At 42.6% G+C, this 17,450-nt stretch overlaps 1 protein-coding gene across 1 annotated transcript in view; it reads right to left on the reverse strand.

The window, feature by feature from the left end:
• The window catches only part of PRCC (papillary renal cell carcinoma (translocation-associated)), a 30,958-nt gene that overhangs the window by 6,210 nt on the left and 7,298 nt on the right, over positions 1 to 17,450 (reverse strand). The window contains exons 2-6 of the mRNA XM_012658706.1: positions 13,169 to 13,216; positions 9,768 to 10,331; positions 6,027 to 6,122; positions 3,971 to 4,114; positions 1,964 to 2,029 (exon numbers count right to left, since the gene is read on the reverse strand). Of these exons, the coding sequence (XP_012514160.1) occupies positions 1,964 to 2,029; positions 3,971 to 4,114; positions 6,027 to 6,122; positions 9,768 to 10,331; positions 13,169 to 13,216 (918 nt within the window). The remainder of the gene's footprint in view (positions 1 to 1,963; positions 2,030 to 3,970; positions 4,115 to 6,026; positions 6,123 to 9,767; positions 10,332 to 13,168; positions 13,217 to 17,450) is intronic.

Below are 17,450 nucleotides of genomic sequence, written 5' to 3' on the forward strand. Positions count from 1 at the left end.
TATACCCAGGGTGACAGAGCAATACTCTGTCTCAAAAAAAAAAAAAAATTAAGTAGAATAAATACTCCAGAATCCTGGTGCTGCTTCTGGTAGAATTAATACTGAAATGCTCAAGTGGGAAACAGACAAATGAGAACTAGAATTTGGCATCTGAAAGGAAGGCAAATCAGCTGCTTTAGATACTTGAGCAGCAGAGTGAGAGGGGACAGCCTCAAAGATTTGGTCAGGTCAAAACAGAACACCAACCAACAACAACTTAGTCTGGAGATGCAGTTTTGCTGCTGTGTTAAATACAGTGTCTGTGGTACCCCAGAAATTCATACCATTTTAAAGTAACAATTTAAGCTGTGGAAAACAGAGGTACTAGAATAATGACTTCTCTTTTCTGATTTCGACAACTGGATCTATATTAAATCCTGGGAATGTACAAGCACGATCCTAGAAAGGGGGCTCCCAACCCCCCATCCCAAAGTTATCTGATGCCTGCTCATTTCCACTGGAATTGAGGGGAGGAAGTAAGAATCTGGGTTTGAAAAAGACCCTACCCTCAAATTCTTTCCCTACAAATCACAAGATAGGGAAAGAGTACAAAGAAGTACCTGAAAAGGAAAGTAAAAAGATGATAAAGACGATGAAAGCAAGGTTTGCCACTGAAATCGCCAACCAGAATGTACACTCACTTCCTAGGAAAAGGGCCAGGAAGGGGTCTTACTCATGTCTGTATCTTTGACAGCACTTAGTACAGTAGGTCTCAAAAAGATGACTTATAGACTGTACCTGGTGCTATTTATAGTCAAGAGAAATGTAAACAAATGTAAAAATACAGTATTTAATCATAACTGCATAAAATTAACTCTGTACTACTGTAATAATTTCATAGCCACCTCCTGCTGCTATTGCAGTGAGCTCAAGTATTGCAGGCATCAGCTTAAAACACCATGTCACACTAAACATCTCTGCCTGAGCAGTTCGTCTCTCCACTAAACCGCACATTGAAGCAAAATGTGATTTCTCTCACTTCTTGCATATTTTTCATCATGTTTAGTGCGATACCATGAACTTCGAATAACACCATGGGACCCCTACGAAGTGCCACTGGTGATGCTGGAAGTGCTCCCAAGAAGCAGAGAAAAGTCAGGACATTACAAGAACAAGCCGAACTGCTTGATATGTACCACAGATTGAGGTCTGCAGCCGTGGGTGCCCACCATTTCAAGAGAAATGAATCCAGTATAAGGACTATTGTAAAAAAAGAAAAGGAAATTCATAAAACTGTCACTGCAGCTATGCCAGCAGGCATGAAAATCTTGTACGTTTGGCAAAATACAAAACACGTGTTAATCAACTGTTTATCAGTGAGGCTTCCGGTCAACAGCAGCTAAGTTTTGGGGCAGTCAAAAGTTATGCACAGATTTTTGACTGTTCAGGGGGTGGGAACCCCCCAAAGCCCCATGTTGTTCAAGGGTCAACTGTATTTGAAAGCTGCCCAGTCACGTCAAATAAATACCAAGACATATTCTAACAGACATTTTTGGATTATCTGTAATTCTGAATTATTTGTGTGCTCCCTGCCACAGAAGAGGAGAATATAAAACCGGGCTCCTCATCAGGTGGATGTTTTGCTAACTCGGTGAATCAACTTTTAAAAAAATTGTTTTAATTACTAGATAAATTTGCCATTTAAAAGAACCCTATGATAAACCATTTAATTATGTTTTGGATATCTGAATTTTCACTTAGAGTTTATTCTAAACACCTGCACCTGAGTCTTATCTGCAGCAAGGCTGAAACAGAGCAGGATCATTCTGAAGCAGATAGCCCCACCTAGTGGCCACATGGAGAACAGGGGCGGACACCTGCTGGAAGATGGTCCCTGGCACCTGCGCTTCCAGCCCACATCTCAGCCTTCAAATTCCCGGGTTTACGGGGATCTTGCCAGCGTCAGGGCCCTCAGCCCTCTCACCTGATGAATCAGATATGTGATCTGGTGTTTCCGCCGCTGCTGGCCTGTAGGCTGCTCACCTTTCTTCTGCAAGGGAGGAAAACACAGTCATTAACTCACAAGAAGAAAGCAGAAGTTTCTCAGGTGCCCAGATGGTGCAAGGTTAGGATTGAGAAACCAACTCCACAGCCCAAATCTTGGGGGAGAAAAGTCAGCTTGGAGCTGTTTTTATGTCTACATACTTACAAAACAGTTATTCAAACCATTATGTAAAAACACCAGTTCAGAAATACTTGCCTAAAATAGCCTGCTAATATCCCCATTAGACTGGAAATATTCTGAGGTCAGGACAGTTTTCTGTTTCTCTGGTAATCTCACCCCACCCCCAGCACCCAGCATGGGGCTCTATCCATGATGGATACTTGAGACCAGTTTTACTTGCCTGCAGTCAGTCTGAAACAGCTTACATGCCAGGGCACAAGTGATCTTCTGCCCTCCCTTCAGGCCTCCCACGATCCCTGTGCCCATCTCCCCTTAAACCCTCTTCATCTTTGTCCCCTTCTCCCCAGTCGGGCCAGATGTCTAGCCTGTCTCCTACCTACTGCTTACCGAGCTCTCTCCCATCAATCACCTCTGGCTGAAACCCTGCCTCCCCATTCTAGTAAGTGCCAGCAGCTTCCCTGGAATCAGAAATTTCACAATCACTCCGCCTCTCTCCAAGCTTCCAGCCTCTGCACATAACTGCATCGAACCCCTAACCAAGCTTTGATGCAAATGATTTACTGTCAAAGTCTATATTGGTCTGGGCTTTCATTCTGTGGTTTTTCTGTCCTCTGCCAGAGTTGTCTCAGACTAGAAGCTTCCTAATCAGCTCCACCCAACTCCCAAAACTCCTCTCTAGAGTCTCCTCAGCACTTATGTAATCAATTTGCACCGTAATCATTTACACTCAAGTGTCCTTAAATCTCTTCTTCCCAACTACGATGCTGTCAACTACTCAAGGACAAGGACTATATTTTTTTTCTCCTTTTAAAAAAATCTAGTTCAATACAATGAGATGGTAGGAAGAAAACTTGGAGGGGGAAAGTAACAAATTCTAATGGCTTGCTGCTATTTAATGTCATTTAATGTGACAGTTAAAAATGATATACATAAAACATCCAGCTCCGTTCCTGGCCCATGGTGAGCATTAACAACAGCAGCTATTACTATATGACCATACTTCTCAACCCACAGTTAGTAGAGCATGCTTCCTAAGTGGTTTTTCCAGTAAACAGTGATGGATCTATGCTGATCTAACCACAATCCTTTGCTCTGTCCTGTATGACCGCCAGCATTCAGTTATAACAAACGGCTGGGGCTCAGATGGCCATCTGTGGCCATAGAACAAAGCAAAGCAAATGGGGGGGAGGAGAAGGGAACAAAATCCTCGACCTTGGCCTTGCTGGTGCTGGGCTCAAATCCAGAGCTTCCCCGCATTTTCCCCCCTGTGGCAGGCTCATAAATGTCCACATTTGCTGTTCTCAGCTACTAGGTGAAAAGATGTTCATCATACTGACTGAAGAAAACTAGCACAGAGAAGGTAGGAGTGTGGTGTGGGAAATGTGATGAATAAAAGCATTTGAAGAGACTACAGCTGGCTACAATAAATAATGAAAAGAAAAGAGAGAGCAGGAATTGCATGATCAGAATCTAGGGAGCCCAGGATTTCTGAAGCTCTGTTGTGCCCACACCTCAAAGATGTACGGAGCCAGGTCCTAGCGTAACAGGATGGAGAGAGGGATGTGACTATAGGGAGAGGGCAGAACAGCTGTGGACTCTGTCCGGCCAGGGAAGAAACCACAACACATGAGAGATCTTCCCAACGGCAGACCGGGTAACTGCTCCAACCATTATACCTCAGCAATCAGACTCCACCATCCAGCTGGACAACAGTTAAAGTGCTGCAAGTTCTGGAGGGCAGGACCTACATCTGTGATGCTTGGTGCATACTACTGCAGTACCAAGGGCAGTATGTGTCCCACTCACTTTGCTGAACGACTTCATGGTTTTCTCTTCTGTCAATGACTTCGTCATCCACTGCTGGGCCCCACTGAGCTGGTCATCACCTTTGATCTCCACAAAGTTGATTTCCTCCCTCCCTCGGTTTCTCTTGCCCTGCAGCCGCTTAAACTGGAAAAGAAAAAAAAAAATGCACCAGTCAGGAATCTGGGTGAGGGGATAAGGAGATGTTGCTAAGGATCCAAAGTTATAGGGAATGATTTCCTGACTCACCAATCCCATTGCACCCTCTATTCCCCTCTGTGCAATATGTCCTTTCACCCTGCCATCTACCAAGCCCCCTTCATGCCAGGTGAAAGGCTGCTTCTACTCAGATCTCCTGGACCCAGGGAAAGGGAAGCCAAGAGGTATCCCCAAACTTCATGAGTACAGAAAACCAGTGGTATGGGCCAAACAACTAAAAATAGAAAAAATTAGCCGGGCATGGTGGCGCGTGCCTGTAGTCCCAGCTACCTGGGAGGCTGAGGCAGGAGGATCGCTTGAACCCAGGAGTTTGAGGTTGCTGTGAGCTAGGCTGACGCCACAGCACTCTAGTCCAGGCAAGAGAGTTTGACTGTGTCTCCAAAAAAAAAAAAGAAAACCAGTGGTATGAATTTATATTCAAATTACATATAAATCTTATCTGCCTAAAAGGATGGCATACAATTTTCAAATTATTAATAAGAATCAGGGTAAAAAGAAATCCAGGATTTCTCCTCTAAAAATCAGTTCTTTCTTTATCTCTGAATCAGCAGACCCCATATCAGAGTGGATGTTAGAGCAAGACAATGTGGAGCTGGGTAGAGAGGGAGGCTCACACACACAAAAAAAAGCCCAGCAAACTTTCTAGGAGACTGCTACTCTTCCCTCCTAAAACAAAAACAAAACAAAACAAAAAATACCAGAGATCACACCACAAGTCATCCAGAGATGTACCTGGAAGGGAGTGTGGGTGAAGGGGAATAGAATTTAAAACACTCAGAAACTTCAGTGAGACCCAGATCCTGGTCTGAACATTAGTGAGGCCTCTTAGGCTCACTCTCCCTGCAAGAAACTATTATAACTTTTGCCACTGAGTTCTCAATTTGTCTCCTGGGCTTAAGAACAAAAGGGCTTAACTATTGAACTTGCCAAAAAGGATATACGGAGGGGACTGGATGAACACAATATCAATCACAGGCAGAAGTATGCAAAGGGATGGATACTCTTCTGGGAAAAGGTGAGTAGGGAAGAATTACTTTTTATAAGAACTTCTATGGAAAGGTAGCACCTCCTATTTCTCCAACTCCCTCCTAATAGGCTGTGGCTCCCCTACAGATTGAATAGTACTTAATATCCTGAATGTGGGCCTGATACCCACAGGACACTTCCCTTGTGCTGAGGCTCAGGAGAAGCTCCACAATAGGGGGATACAGTTATGTGAAACACAGGGGTTATTTAACACAGCTGCTGGGTGCCTGCCCAAATCCATTCTCCCCTTTAGTGTGAATGAATCAAAATTTTAGCTAGGCATATTACTACACAGCTAAAAGACTACCTTTCCTAGACCTCCTTGCAAATAGATATGGCCATGTAAGCAGATTGTAGTCAGTGAGATAAAAGTGGACACGCTCTTAAGAACTTCTAGGAAGTCTCCTGAAAGGGGGGAAAGGGGTCATGTGCCTCCTCTTTCTTTCTCCACCCTGCAGTATCTCCAATGCAGATGTGACGGCTGTAGCTTTAGCTGCTATCATGGACCACAAGAATAAACGCCACAGTCTAGAAATGGCAAAGCAATGATCGGAAGGGGACTGGGTCTCAGATAACTTTGTGAAGCTGCCACACCATGCCTGGCCTATCGACCTCTATCCTGTTTTAATGAGGAAAAAATTAACTTCCCTTACATAAGCCATTATTATTTAGAGTTTCTCAGTTACATGTTGCCAAACTAATCCTAACTGATACTGATTTTTGGTTTTCGTTTTTCATTTAATTTTCTTTAGTTTCAGATTTGAAACCTAGTGTCCAAGGGTCAAAGACAGTCACTTGTGCTTTGTTAACTTACTGCTTCATCATCAATGAAGGAGGCATCTGGGGCAATTTCCTGGGGGGAGACCAAGGCCGGATCCTGTGCAGGATAGTAGCCACCACTGTAATAATCCTGCAAAGAGGTAAAAGAAAAAAAAGAAAAAAAAACCACACCAATTGAGGGCACAGTGGAGAAGGGAGACCAAGGTCTGCCCAGAAACAGAGAAAACTCTCAGCAAAGAGGTAGTAGTGAGAAGCCCAGACTACAGCCCTCTCAAATGGACTGGTTAAATGCATAGACCCTAAGGACCTACCCTATAACTCAAGAACAGTTCCTGCAGCTTTTCTGATCTACACCATCCAGACAGATGGATATGTTTTAGGGAAGGGTGACAAGGAATAAACAAAGCCTCTCCTACTTCAGTCTATACCCTGTTCCCTTAGTTGCTTCCCCAGAGCAATTCCCATCCCTTACACCTCTAACTGCATCTTCAGCCCTGCTCTTCCTGCTCTTAAGACCCCACTAAGCTACAATATGAGCAGGGACAAGAAGGTATGAGCCATGCCATTCCTACTCCTCATCCTATTTGGACACAAGGAGACTGTCTATAAGGGGTTGGGAGGTTGTAGATCAGTGACATAAAATAAACCACTGTTAGGTTTATTATAAAATTTACAGTGCTGGTAATAAACCAGGTTTGTGTTACCAGATTTTAGTTCAGAAATCTGACAATTCCCCTTAAAGGTGAGGTGCCCAGATATTATTGCGGACCCTAGTGGAAGTGGGTAAAGGCCAGGGCAAGGTCCCTACTGTGGCCACGTCAGGCAGCCATAGGGCCAAGAAACTGTTTCCCTCTTGCCTACACTTTGTCCTAATTCTTCCACTTTTGCCCAAAACTCCAAGAAATGCCCCTCTAAGAACATTCATTTTATAATGAGCTAAATGGAAAACAGGTTTAATATTCACCACATGAAAATAATATGTAAAAATCCAGGGCAATCAGAGTATGGATTTTCTATAATGGTATTCACAATAAGATACATTTAAATTTCAGGGTCCCCTCATGTATTTAAAGTGCTTTAATCTGCATAGACTGCCTCAATGGTGTTTATAACTGCATATAGAATTCCAATTTTTTATTCATTTGCTGGATGTAAACCAGTGGATTCATGGATTTAAGTAGCATAACTTTTTTTGCTAAAGAGGTCAAAACACTTATTATCTTCCACCTTCCTTCTAAAAACAACCTTGAGGGGAGATATATATCTCTGATCAGCCTACAGGATACAACAAAGTTTAACAACAGCAAAGACTTAAGAAACAAAATTATTTTCAAAATCTTCGGTCAGAACAGGGTCCCCTCCAAGTCGTCCCTCCCTATCCAAGCCCAGACTCAAAATAAGATTAACACTGACCATTCAGAATCACAGTGGCTGAAGGAGACTTAAGTCTTCCAATTATCCCAGGCTGGCAGGAAAACTCTGCAGCTGCCCAGTCATGGGGCCAGCCAGCTGCCTCTATTCAACTCTACCTCTGGTGCCGAGTCCAACTCCTAGGAGCCCTCTCCGTCTAGGGAAGCTCTGACTGCTGAGAAATCCTTTTTTTTATTCTTTTACAAGATTTCATCATGAGTAAATTCTTTCTTAAACCTACTTAAAAACTGGCATCTTACACTTTCACTCTCTAGGGCCACAATGAACAAACCTAAATATCTCTTCCAAATAACATTTGAATGAAATGTCAATAAAAAGTTATTATAACCATTTATTTACTACATTTAGCATGTAGCATTTACTACATTCCAGACACCACCATGCTAAGCTAATATAATTCTCCTAGCAACATATCTCATTTTATAGCTGAGGAATCTGAGACTTAGAGAGGCAGTTAAGTTATCTGCCCAAACTCACACAGCTTGGGATTCAAATCCCAAACTGCCCTCAGGACCCACTTTCTATCACTGCCCAAACTATGGTCTTCTAAGAACTGGCCCTTTCAACCTCTTCTAACTCAGTCGAGGCCTTTCACCATTCTCCTTATTCCCCCCTTTACATTCAACTCTCTAATTCCCTCCTTTCCTCCGCAGCCCCACCCCTCCCTTCTAGTTTTCTCACTACTCCCTGCATCCAGAAACTCTTCTTAGACTAACTGCTCTCCAGAAACCTATGCCGTAGTTCCTTTATTCTCATCTATATTTCAGGAGGCTCTCTTATATCTCTAAGATTAGAGACCACTCCTCTTTCACCTTCTCCCTGTATCTCTCCAGCTCCCACAATAAGATTTTGTTTGCAACAAAGGGAAAGTACTCCAGGATATCAGTCTAGGCAAAGATTGTATGGCTAAGACCTCAAAAACACAGGCAACAAAAACAAAAATAGACAAATGGGGTGATATTAAACTAAAAAGCTTCTGCACAGCAAAGAAAACAATCAACAGAGTGAAGAGACAACCTATAGAATGGGAAAAAATATTTGCAAACTATTCATCCAACAAGGGACTAATATCCAGAATATGCAAGGAACTCAAATACTCAATAGCAAAAAACTAAATAATCCCATTAAAAAGTGGGCAAAGGATCTGAATAGACATTTATCAAAAGAAGACATACAAATGGCCAACAAGCATATGAAAAAATGCTCAACATCATTAATCATCAGAGAAATGCAAATCAAAACCACAATGAGATATCATCTTACCCCAGTTAGAATGACTATTATAAAAAAGACAAAAATAACAAATGCTGGCCAGGATGTGGAGAAAAGGGAACTGTTATACACTGTTGGTGGGAATTTAAATTAGTATAGCCATTATGGAAAACAGTATGGAGGTTTCTCAAAAATCTAAAAATAGAACTACCATATGACCCAGCAATTCCACTACTGGGTATTTATCCACAAGAAAGGAAATCAATTTATCAAAGGGATACCTGCACCCCTATTTTTACGGCAGCATTATTTACAACAGCCAAAATATGGAATCAACCCAAGTGCCCATCAGATGAATGGATAAAGGAAATGTGGTGTGTGTGTGTGTGTGTGTGTGTGTGTGTGTGTGTGTGTGTGTGTGTGCATATAATGGAATACTATTCAGCCATTAAAAAAAATCAAATCCTATCATTTGTAGCAACATCGATTCAACTGTAGGTCATTCTGTTAAGTGAAATAAGCCAGTCACAGAAAGACAAAAATCACATGTTCTCACTCATAGGTAGGAGTTATGAAAGTTGATCTCATGGAGGTAGAGAGTATAATGAGAGTTACAAGGGGCTGGGAAGGGTGTGTGGGGGTAGAGGAGGTTAAAGAGAGGTTGGTTAATGGGTACGAACAGGCAAATAAAAGGACTAAGTTCTAGTGTTCAACAGCATAGCACGGTGACTATAGTTAGCACCACATTGTATATTTCAAAATAGCTAGAAGAGAAGATTTGAAATGTTCCTAACACAAAGAAACATTCTATGCATATATCAAAATATCACACGTACCTCATAAATATGTACAAATATTATGTATCGATAAATAAATAAAAAGATTTAGTTTTCAGAATAAAGGTGTCAATTATGTCATTCATCCTGTCAGACTTCAAGACTCGGGCAAGTTAGATCAATATGGTTCAGAATAAAGGTAGTATGTTTTGAGGCCTAATAGGTATAAGAAAATAAAGACACTAGAAGGTTGATTCAGCCAAGTGACACTACAGAAGCCTTATTACTGGCACAGAGCTCTCCCTCACCACCATTCTCCAACATTCCCTGGCCTGGTCTTCATGCCTCCTACTCACCTGATAATAAGCACCAGCATTGGCATCGCCATATGTGGAAAACTGATTGTAGCTGTAGTCGTCCCCAGGCTTAGGCATCCAAGGGGCCCCACTTGAGCCTGCTGCCATCTTGAATTCAAGGGGGGCATTGGCTGCATCGTCCTGGAAAGCCAGCTCTGGTTCCGTGCCTGGAGGCAGCTCTTCAGGGACAGTGGGGATGGGGTAAGGGTATGACTCAACGCCAGGTGGCTCAGCCTTTTCAGGGAGGGAAAAAAAGTTCTCAGGGGCAACTTCCTCATCACTGTCATCCTCCTCCTGTGTGATTTGCTTTGTCACCTGCAGAGCAGCACTCTTGGCAGCAGCCTTGATGGCAGAGGGCGACGGAGTTGTGGTTGTGGTGCCCACAACAGGGGCAAGAGAAGAAGTCTTGGTCTTAGAAGCCAGTCTGGAGGACTTAGTATCAGAGGAGCCATCCGAGGGTTTGCGGGAAAACGCATGGGGCAGGAGCAACCTGTTAGTCTCTTTCACAGTCAGGTTTTTAGGTTGGGGAAGCAAGGCTGACAGACCAGTCCCCTCACCGGATCCCTGGTGAGCCCGGGTTTAGGATAGGAGGGAAGAAAGAGGATAAGTGAGATTTTATGTTATGTACTAGCAACACCAAAAACGAGAATTACAGATACATGCTCTAGCCCAAAATATTACCAGTCCTTGTTTCCTTCTTACCTCCATCTACGCAGGACATCCAATCTGGGCTTAATTCCTCCTACCTCAGGCCCCTCTGCTGGCTGCTTCTCCCAAGGTAAGATGTCATTCTTCTTCTCCCTGACTCCATCCCAACTCAGCTCCAAGGCCCTCTCTGCCAGAGAGCCTTCCTCAATTCTGTGTCTTCAGCAAATACGATACTTTTAATCTCACATCATCCTTCCTCCCAAAAAGCCCAGGTATCTCTCCAGCTCATCACTCAACCTCTCTCCATGTCCAGAAGGGACCTCTTAACATGGGAACCCTCTCCTTCCTTTAGATTGCTACCCAAAGTCAAGAAAAAACGAGTCTCTGTCCAAAAGACACATTCATGCATATTGCCAAAAGTCTCCTCCCTTGGCTGAGGCAGAATGCTGACCCCAGCCAGACCCCTCAGAAGCTGCCAATGATGCCTAGGAAAGAAAAGAGGCCAAGCATGTTCAAAAAGGAGGCAGTGAGTGCAGAGACTAAGAGGGGCCCAAGACAGCTTTTTCCAACTCTTTAAATCACTCTCCTTGTTACCACTCCCAAAGCAAAGGAGGTAGGATTTCCTTTTTCTTTTCCCAGATGCAAAACTGAAGTCTGAGCTTGCGTTGAGCAGCCCCCTTTAAACTTGAGTGCTGGCCAGGCACGGTGGCTCATGCCTGTAATCCTAGCACTCTGGGAGGCCAAGCTGGGAGGATCACTTGAGGTCACCAGTTCGAGACCAGCCTGAGCAAGAGCAAGACCCCATCTCCACTAAAAATAGAAAAAACTAACCAGGCAACTAAAAATAGAAACAAACAAACAAACAAAAATAGCCGGGTGTGGTGGCACACACCTGTAGTCCCAGCTACTTGGCGGGCTGAGGCAGGAGGATTGCTTGAGCACAAGAGTTTGAGGTTGCAGTGAGCTATGACGATGCCACTGCACTCTGCCCCAAGAAATGGAGTGAAACCCTGTCTCAAAGAAAAAAAATAATCTGACAAAAGTCCCCTCCCCTTCCCACATAAAGCCCCACAGATGTAGTATCTTAGCTTATTAATGCCAGAGTCAAGCATTGAACTTATCAATTTGTAAGCTAATTGGCCCAGCCCATCCATAGTTCCCAATACTCATAAGAATCTCTGCGATTCTGCTTTCTGTATGCTCAAGGGCCAGCTTGGCTAAGGACTAAGGGAGGTGCCAATTGGAAAAAGGAGATGAAATAAGGTCACTGTGTCACTGTCCTAGAGTCCCAGCATACTCTAGCCCTCTCAGCCAAAAAATGCCCAGAATGAATAAAAATAAGACTTCTGAGTCAAGCTGGCCAGGCAGAATTGTTCATCTGGAGAGTGGGCTCCTCTCCGCTGTCTGTGTTCACAGATTTGGGTGAGTTCAGCCTGGCGGCTCCCAGAGGCTCAGGCTCATAGGAACCAGACTGAGGAGCTGGGTTGAGCATACCCTCAGGCTCCCTCTGAAGTGTCTGACTTCTCAGATGACACCTGGGATCATGGCTACATCCCTTTGCAGTGCTGGGTCCCCACTCTGCCTTAACAGCTCAGAATTCCTCAATCTACTCAACTACTGCTGCCACCTGGAAGACTGCTCTTTACTTGTGGGATACCTTCTGAGCCAGTCTACCTCCTCCAGGAAGCCATCCTGGTAACAGCACTGGCCTTGCTCTGTCTCAGCATGCCAGCTTCTTCTATGACTCCTTCCTCCTCGCCACTCCCTATAAATACAGACACACCACTACCCTGACAAGTTATCTTTCTAACTTCCACGTGACCAAGTCCTTCTAAGACCTATCAGAAGTGCAAGTGACACTTTAACACAGTCAGGGGAAGGGGCACCACCAGCATCATACACCTGAATCATGCGACTACTTATAAAGGCAGGACCGCTTTTGCTTTTCCCTGAGACGTATCATCAACGTGAGGACAGAAAGTATATAAATCACCAAGCGTGGAAAGAACAGAAAGAAACTCCTGGGGGCCAGAATAATGGTACTAAGACAAGAGCAAACAGAAGCGAACAGCAGGGAGATCATCTACTAGCACCGTCTTGTTGAGGACTTATGGTTTACAGAGAAGGAGCCAAGTGCAGCCATTAAGAACTCGGACTCAACAGTCAGACTGTCTGAATCTGAATCCCAGCTCTGCCCACACTAGTTCTCTGACCTTGGGCAACTTCCTCAGTTTCCTCATATGTAAAATAAGGATGATAATAATACTATGACTTAGGCACTATCATGAGGATGAAATCAGTTAACTGCTGGTAAAGCACTTAGAATAGTGCCTGATACACGGTAAGTGCTATTTAAGTGTTTATTTTCCAGGTTAAAAATGAGACAGGGAAAAGATGGACAATTTTAAAATATAGATGGTCCCTAACATCATTTTAACCAATCCATTTATTCTACCCTCCCTAAATAATCCTTTTACACAAAATGTAATGAACTGAATTGAGTTATGATTCATCTCCCTGCCTGTCCTCTAGGAAAGGTAACACCATCATGCTAAAGCCAGGAACAGCGAGGAGAGGGTAGAGATGCACAAGGTCTGAAGTTCTAAAGGAAAACAAAACCAAAGCTAAATAGTTCTCTAATACTTGTGTTTGTTCTAAACCTGATTTGAAAACTGCTAGGCACTGTAAGTCCTGTCTTTCAGGAAACAACACAGGAAGAGAAGAAATGGCTTATATTATGTCACAAAGCTTACCTGAAGGACAGTTTTCTTCTTTGTGGGTTCATCTTCCTCAGAATCTGACTAAGAGAAAAAGAAATGGAGTAAGGCCTCACTGTTTTGGAACAGTGAAGGAAACACATTAAATGGAAGAAACACATCTGGGACAGTAGAGGAAAGCACACATAAAGGGTTGGAAAACAGAGGCCATCTTGTCTGTGCCCCACCTCTGTACAGCGGTGCACCCACCCTAGGCCCAGTCAAACAGCAGAGCTTCCTTCTTGATTTCAAACAGCTTCAGAGAACTGGGTATGCCTTGACCTTCCTTGGTCACTCATTGCCCTACCCCCTCCAGGCCTGTTGCATACCTTTCATGGAATCAATTTACTTTCTTAATAAATTAACACTATTTAACAATTAACACGATTTCTTCCTATTTGGTCCTTGACGGAAAGAAAAAGCTATACTCGTTCTTCTTCCTATAAATCTGTCCAACAGAAGATGAATGGGATTTGGCCCACAATCTCACCCAATCTGGGCTTCACTTTTAAAACCACTTATATAGACTACATAACCACAGGGCTGGAGAACTCCAGTGGGACTAAGTGATGTGTTAACTACTCTTCTATGAGGCATTAAAGGTCAAAGCCATTGGAGAAATCTATTCTATCTCCAAGTATGATCTATAGTCTGCCAGACAGAGTTGTTCGTGCTCAGGAAGAAGGCAGGCAAATGATGACTGTGAGGATTTGGGGCAAGACTGGATGGAGGTCACCTGGGTTATCCTTCTGATTCCTCAGGATTGTTTCTAAGACAAGCTCTCACAGTAAAAAATATCCAAATTTTTAGCTCAATACCTTCAAGTCTAGGAAAGATCCAAGGCATACAAATGGCAAGCTTTAACATTTTATTTTTAAAAATTACTCCCCAAACCAAGAACCTTAAAGCTTTCCACTTATGCCCAGGGCCTTGATTTGGACATCTGTAAAAAAGGTGATTACGCAGTAATCTGAGATTCCGTTCATCTCCAACATTCCATAAAAACTCAAATCCTCTGCCTGCCTTTCTCAACTGACTGTTATATCTCACAAGTTCCTTTTTGAATTTGTCTGTTACAAAAATCTTTCGATCATAATTACCTACTATATTCAAGACACTGTGCTAAGTTCTGTAGACAGAGTGTCCCAATTGGCATCCCAGGCAGGGTTTGGGGCAGCTAGAGTCCTGGACCACTAGTCTCTATGGGTGCAACCTAGACCATTAACCCCAATATGCTTCAAAGATTCTGTGTGCACCATGAAATGAAAAAAGAACGTGTTCTCAAAGAACTTACAACCCAGTAAGAAGAATGAGAAGTACCTAAATAATTGTAATAAAAGGCAATAAAAGATAAGAGCATTGACTGTGGTTCAAACATCCCCTCAATTAGTTCAGCCTTTATGGAAAACTATATGGAGATTCCTTTAAAAACTAAAAATAGAATTACCGTATGATCCAGCAATGCTACTTCTAGGTATTTACCCAAAAGAGTTGAAATCAGTTTGCCAAAGAGATCTCTGCACTCCCACGTTCACTACAGCACTATTCATGATAACCGAATTATTAAATCAACCTAAGTGTCCATCAGTGGATAAATGGATAAAGAAAATGTGGAGTATATATATACACAGTGAATACTATTCAGCCTTCAAAACTAAAGTTCTTCAGGTACTACAGGATAATAGAAAAGATAAAAATTGAAATAAAAAGAAGGAAATTCTGTCATTTGCAGCAACATGGATGGAACTGGAGAACTTATGGTAAGTGAAATAAGCCAGACACAGAGAGACAAATGCCACATGTTCTCATCACTTATATGTGGAATCTAAAACAATCAAATTCACAGAAGCAAAGAGTAGAATGGTGATAACAGAGGCTAGGGAAAGGTGGGGGAAATGGGGAGATAATGGTCAAAGGGTATAAAATCTCAGGAGGAATAAATTTGTCGGGTTTTTTTTGAGATCTATTGCACAACATGGTGTATACAGTTAATAATAGTATATGGTACATTTCAAAATTGCTAAGAGAGGCCTGATGCGGGTAATCCTAGCACTCTGGGGGGCGAGGAGGGAGGATCACTTGAGGCCAGAAATTTGAAACCAGCCTGAGCAAGGGCAGCCCCCGTCTCTACAAAAAACAGAAAAATTAGCCAGGAGTGGTGGCTCACACCTGTAGTCCCAGCTACTTGGAAGCATGAGGCAGGAGAATCGCTTGAGCCCAAGAGTCTGAGGGTGCAACACGCTATGACAATGCCAGTGCACTGTAGCCTGGGCGACAGAGCAAAACCCTGCCTCCAAAAAAAAAAAAAAAAAAAGCTAAGAGTAAATTTCACATGTTCTCACCACAAAAAACAATAAGCATTTGAGTTAACAGATATGTTAATTGGCTTGATTTAATTATTCTACACTGTATTCATAAATCGTAACATCACTTTGTACCCCATAAATACATATAATTATAAATTGTCAATTTAAGAGGCGGTAAAGTGGGGGAAGAAAAAATTTTTAAAAAGTAGTCAATTTAAGCCGGGTGCAGGGGCTCATGTCTATTCAAAAGGCTGAGGTAGGAGGATCGCTTGAACCTGGGCGTTCAAGACCAACCCCAGCAACACAATGAAACCCTGGCTCAAAAAAAAACTAACAATTTAAAATAAAAATTAAAAAAAAAAATCTCCTTAAAGAATCTGCTGCTCTTGCATTTGTGCTTTCTTTCATGTAAGTCCTTCCCCTTCTTATTCCCACCCCCTGTACCTGTATCACTGTCACCTCTCTATCAAACTGCACTCTGAGAAATCTCTCTGATGCATGGCACCTTGCTCTTTATCACTCGGTGTCCCTGCATCACTCTTCTATTTAAGGTGGCATCGTATTAACCCTGGTCCATTTGTGCTTGCTCTGCAAACATTACATTTTTCATGTGTGTATTCTCACCTTTACTCTGACAGTGACAGCAAAGGCCATCTTATAGTTGAATATTGCCTCCCAGTACTCAGTACACAATGATTTTAATTACTAACTGCTGTCAAAAAAAACCCATAAGGGAAATCTGTCTTGTTACCTGAATGCGGGGGATAAAGGAAAAGAGTGGCAAAGAAAGGGACAAACATCTACTGAGTACCTCCTACGTGTCAGGCAATTTACTCATAATTTTTCATTTAATCCTTACAATAACACTTCAAGGTAAGCATTATTATCTCAATTTTAAGGGTAAGGAAAATGAGGCTCAGAGAGGTTAAATAATGGCCAGGACATGTTGGAACCAGGACCTGAACCAGTTCTAGCTTTCATGCTTTTGTAGGAACACCACACTAAGCTATGTTTGTCCAGGCCTGAGACCCACACTGACTAGATCCCACATGATACGGTCGAGAGTGAGGCACAAAATCAGAAACATGGGTTTAAGTCTCACCTCTGCCACTTAGTGGCTGGGGAATTCAGCTATTTAACCTCCCCAAGCTTCCCTTTCCCCAAGAGTAGCTGGAAATAATACTTATCCACGTCACAACTGCAAGAGACCCAATGAAAATGGGTCCCCTGTCAGTGAAAATGATACAAAAAAAAATTCTAAACACAGTTCAAGGATTATTCTTCTTTCTGGTTTGCCAAGATGTAAAACTCAACCAAGAAAAAGACTTACACACCCAACCCCTAGGCATTTTCTACCTCTTATCTCTGTTCCAAACTCTCATTGCCTCTTTCAAGCTCCTGACCATCTCCCTTGTCTTTTAACCATGGAGATTCAACTCCTTTCTGGCAGACCACACAGAACCACCTCACTATCGGGTACAAGGTTTTCCTGGAGTCCTCAGGCACATTTAAGCTTTAACATCTTAGGCAATGGGTCCAATGGCAACAATCTGAAAATAACCAAATTTTATCCAAGTTTAAGATGATTCTATTTGTAAAACTGTATAAGCATATTCTTATTTTTCAGATCCTATGACAAACAAAAAGTGGCTAATATGAGAGTGGTAAGCAAACTGTCCTACAGCTGATAAAACTGAAGGACAGATCAGCTGTGGGAAGAAAATTCAATTTCTCTTTAAATGTCACAGATTGTTTTCATTATACTGACAACCAGACTTTATGGTTTAAAAACACACACACAAAAAAAGCCTGTACGAATACTTTAGAACACCTTATTATTTCTGGATTTAAAGGATTGCTATGGCTATTCACACTCATCCTTCTCTTTGAACATCCTATCCTAAACTTCTACTGAATCCCATTATAAGTGATCTCATGGCATGTCCTAAATGAAAGACTTCCTGGAATAGAAC

This window comes from Propithecus coquereli, unplaced genomic scaffold, assembly GCF_000956105.1.
Source record: "Propithecus coquereli isolate 6110/MARCELLA unplaced genomic scaffold, Pcoq_1.0 Scaffold59, whole genome shotgun sequence".
In the NCBI taxonomy this organism is placed as follows: domain Eukaryota; kingdom Metazoa; phylum Chordata; class Mammalia; order Primates; family Indriidae; genus Propithecus; species Propithecus coquereli.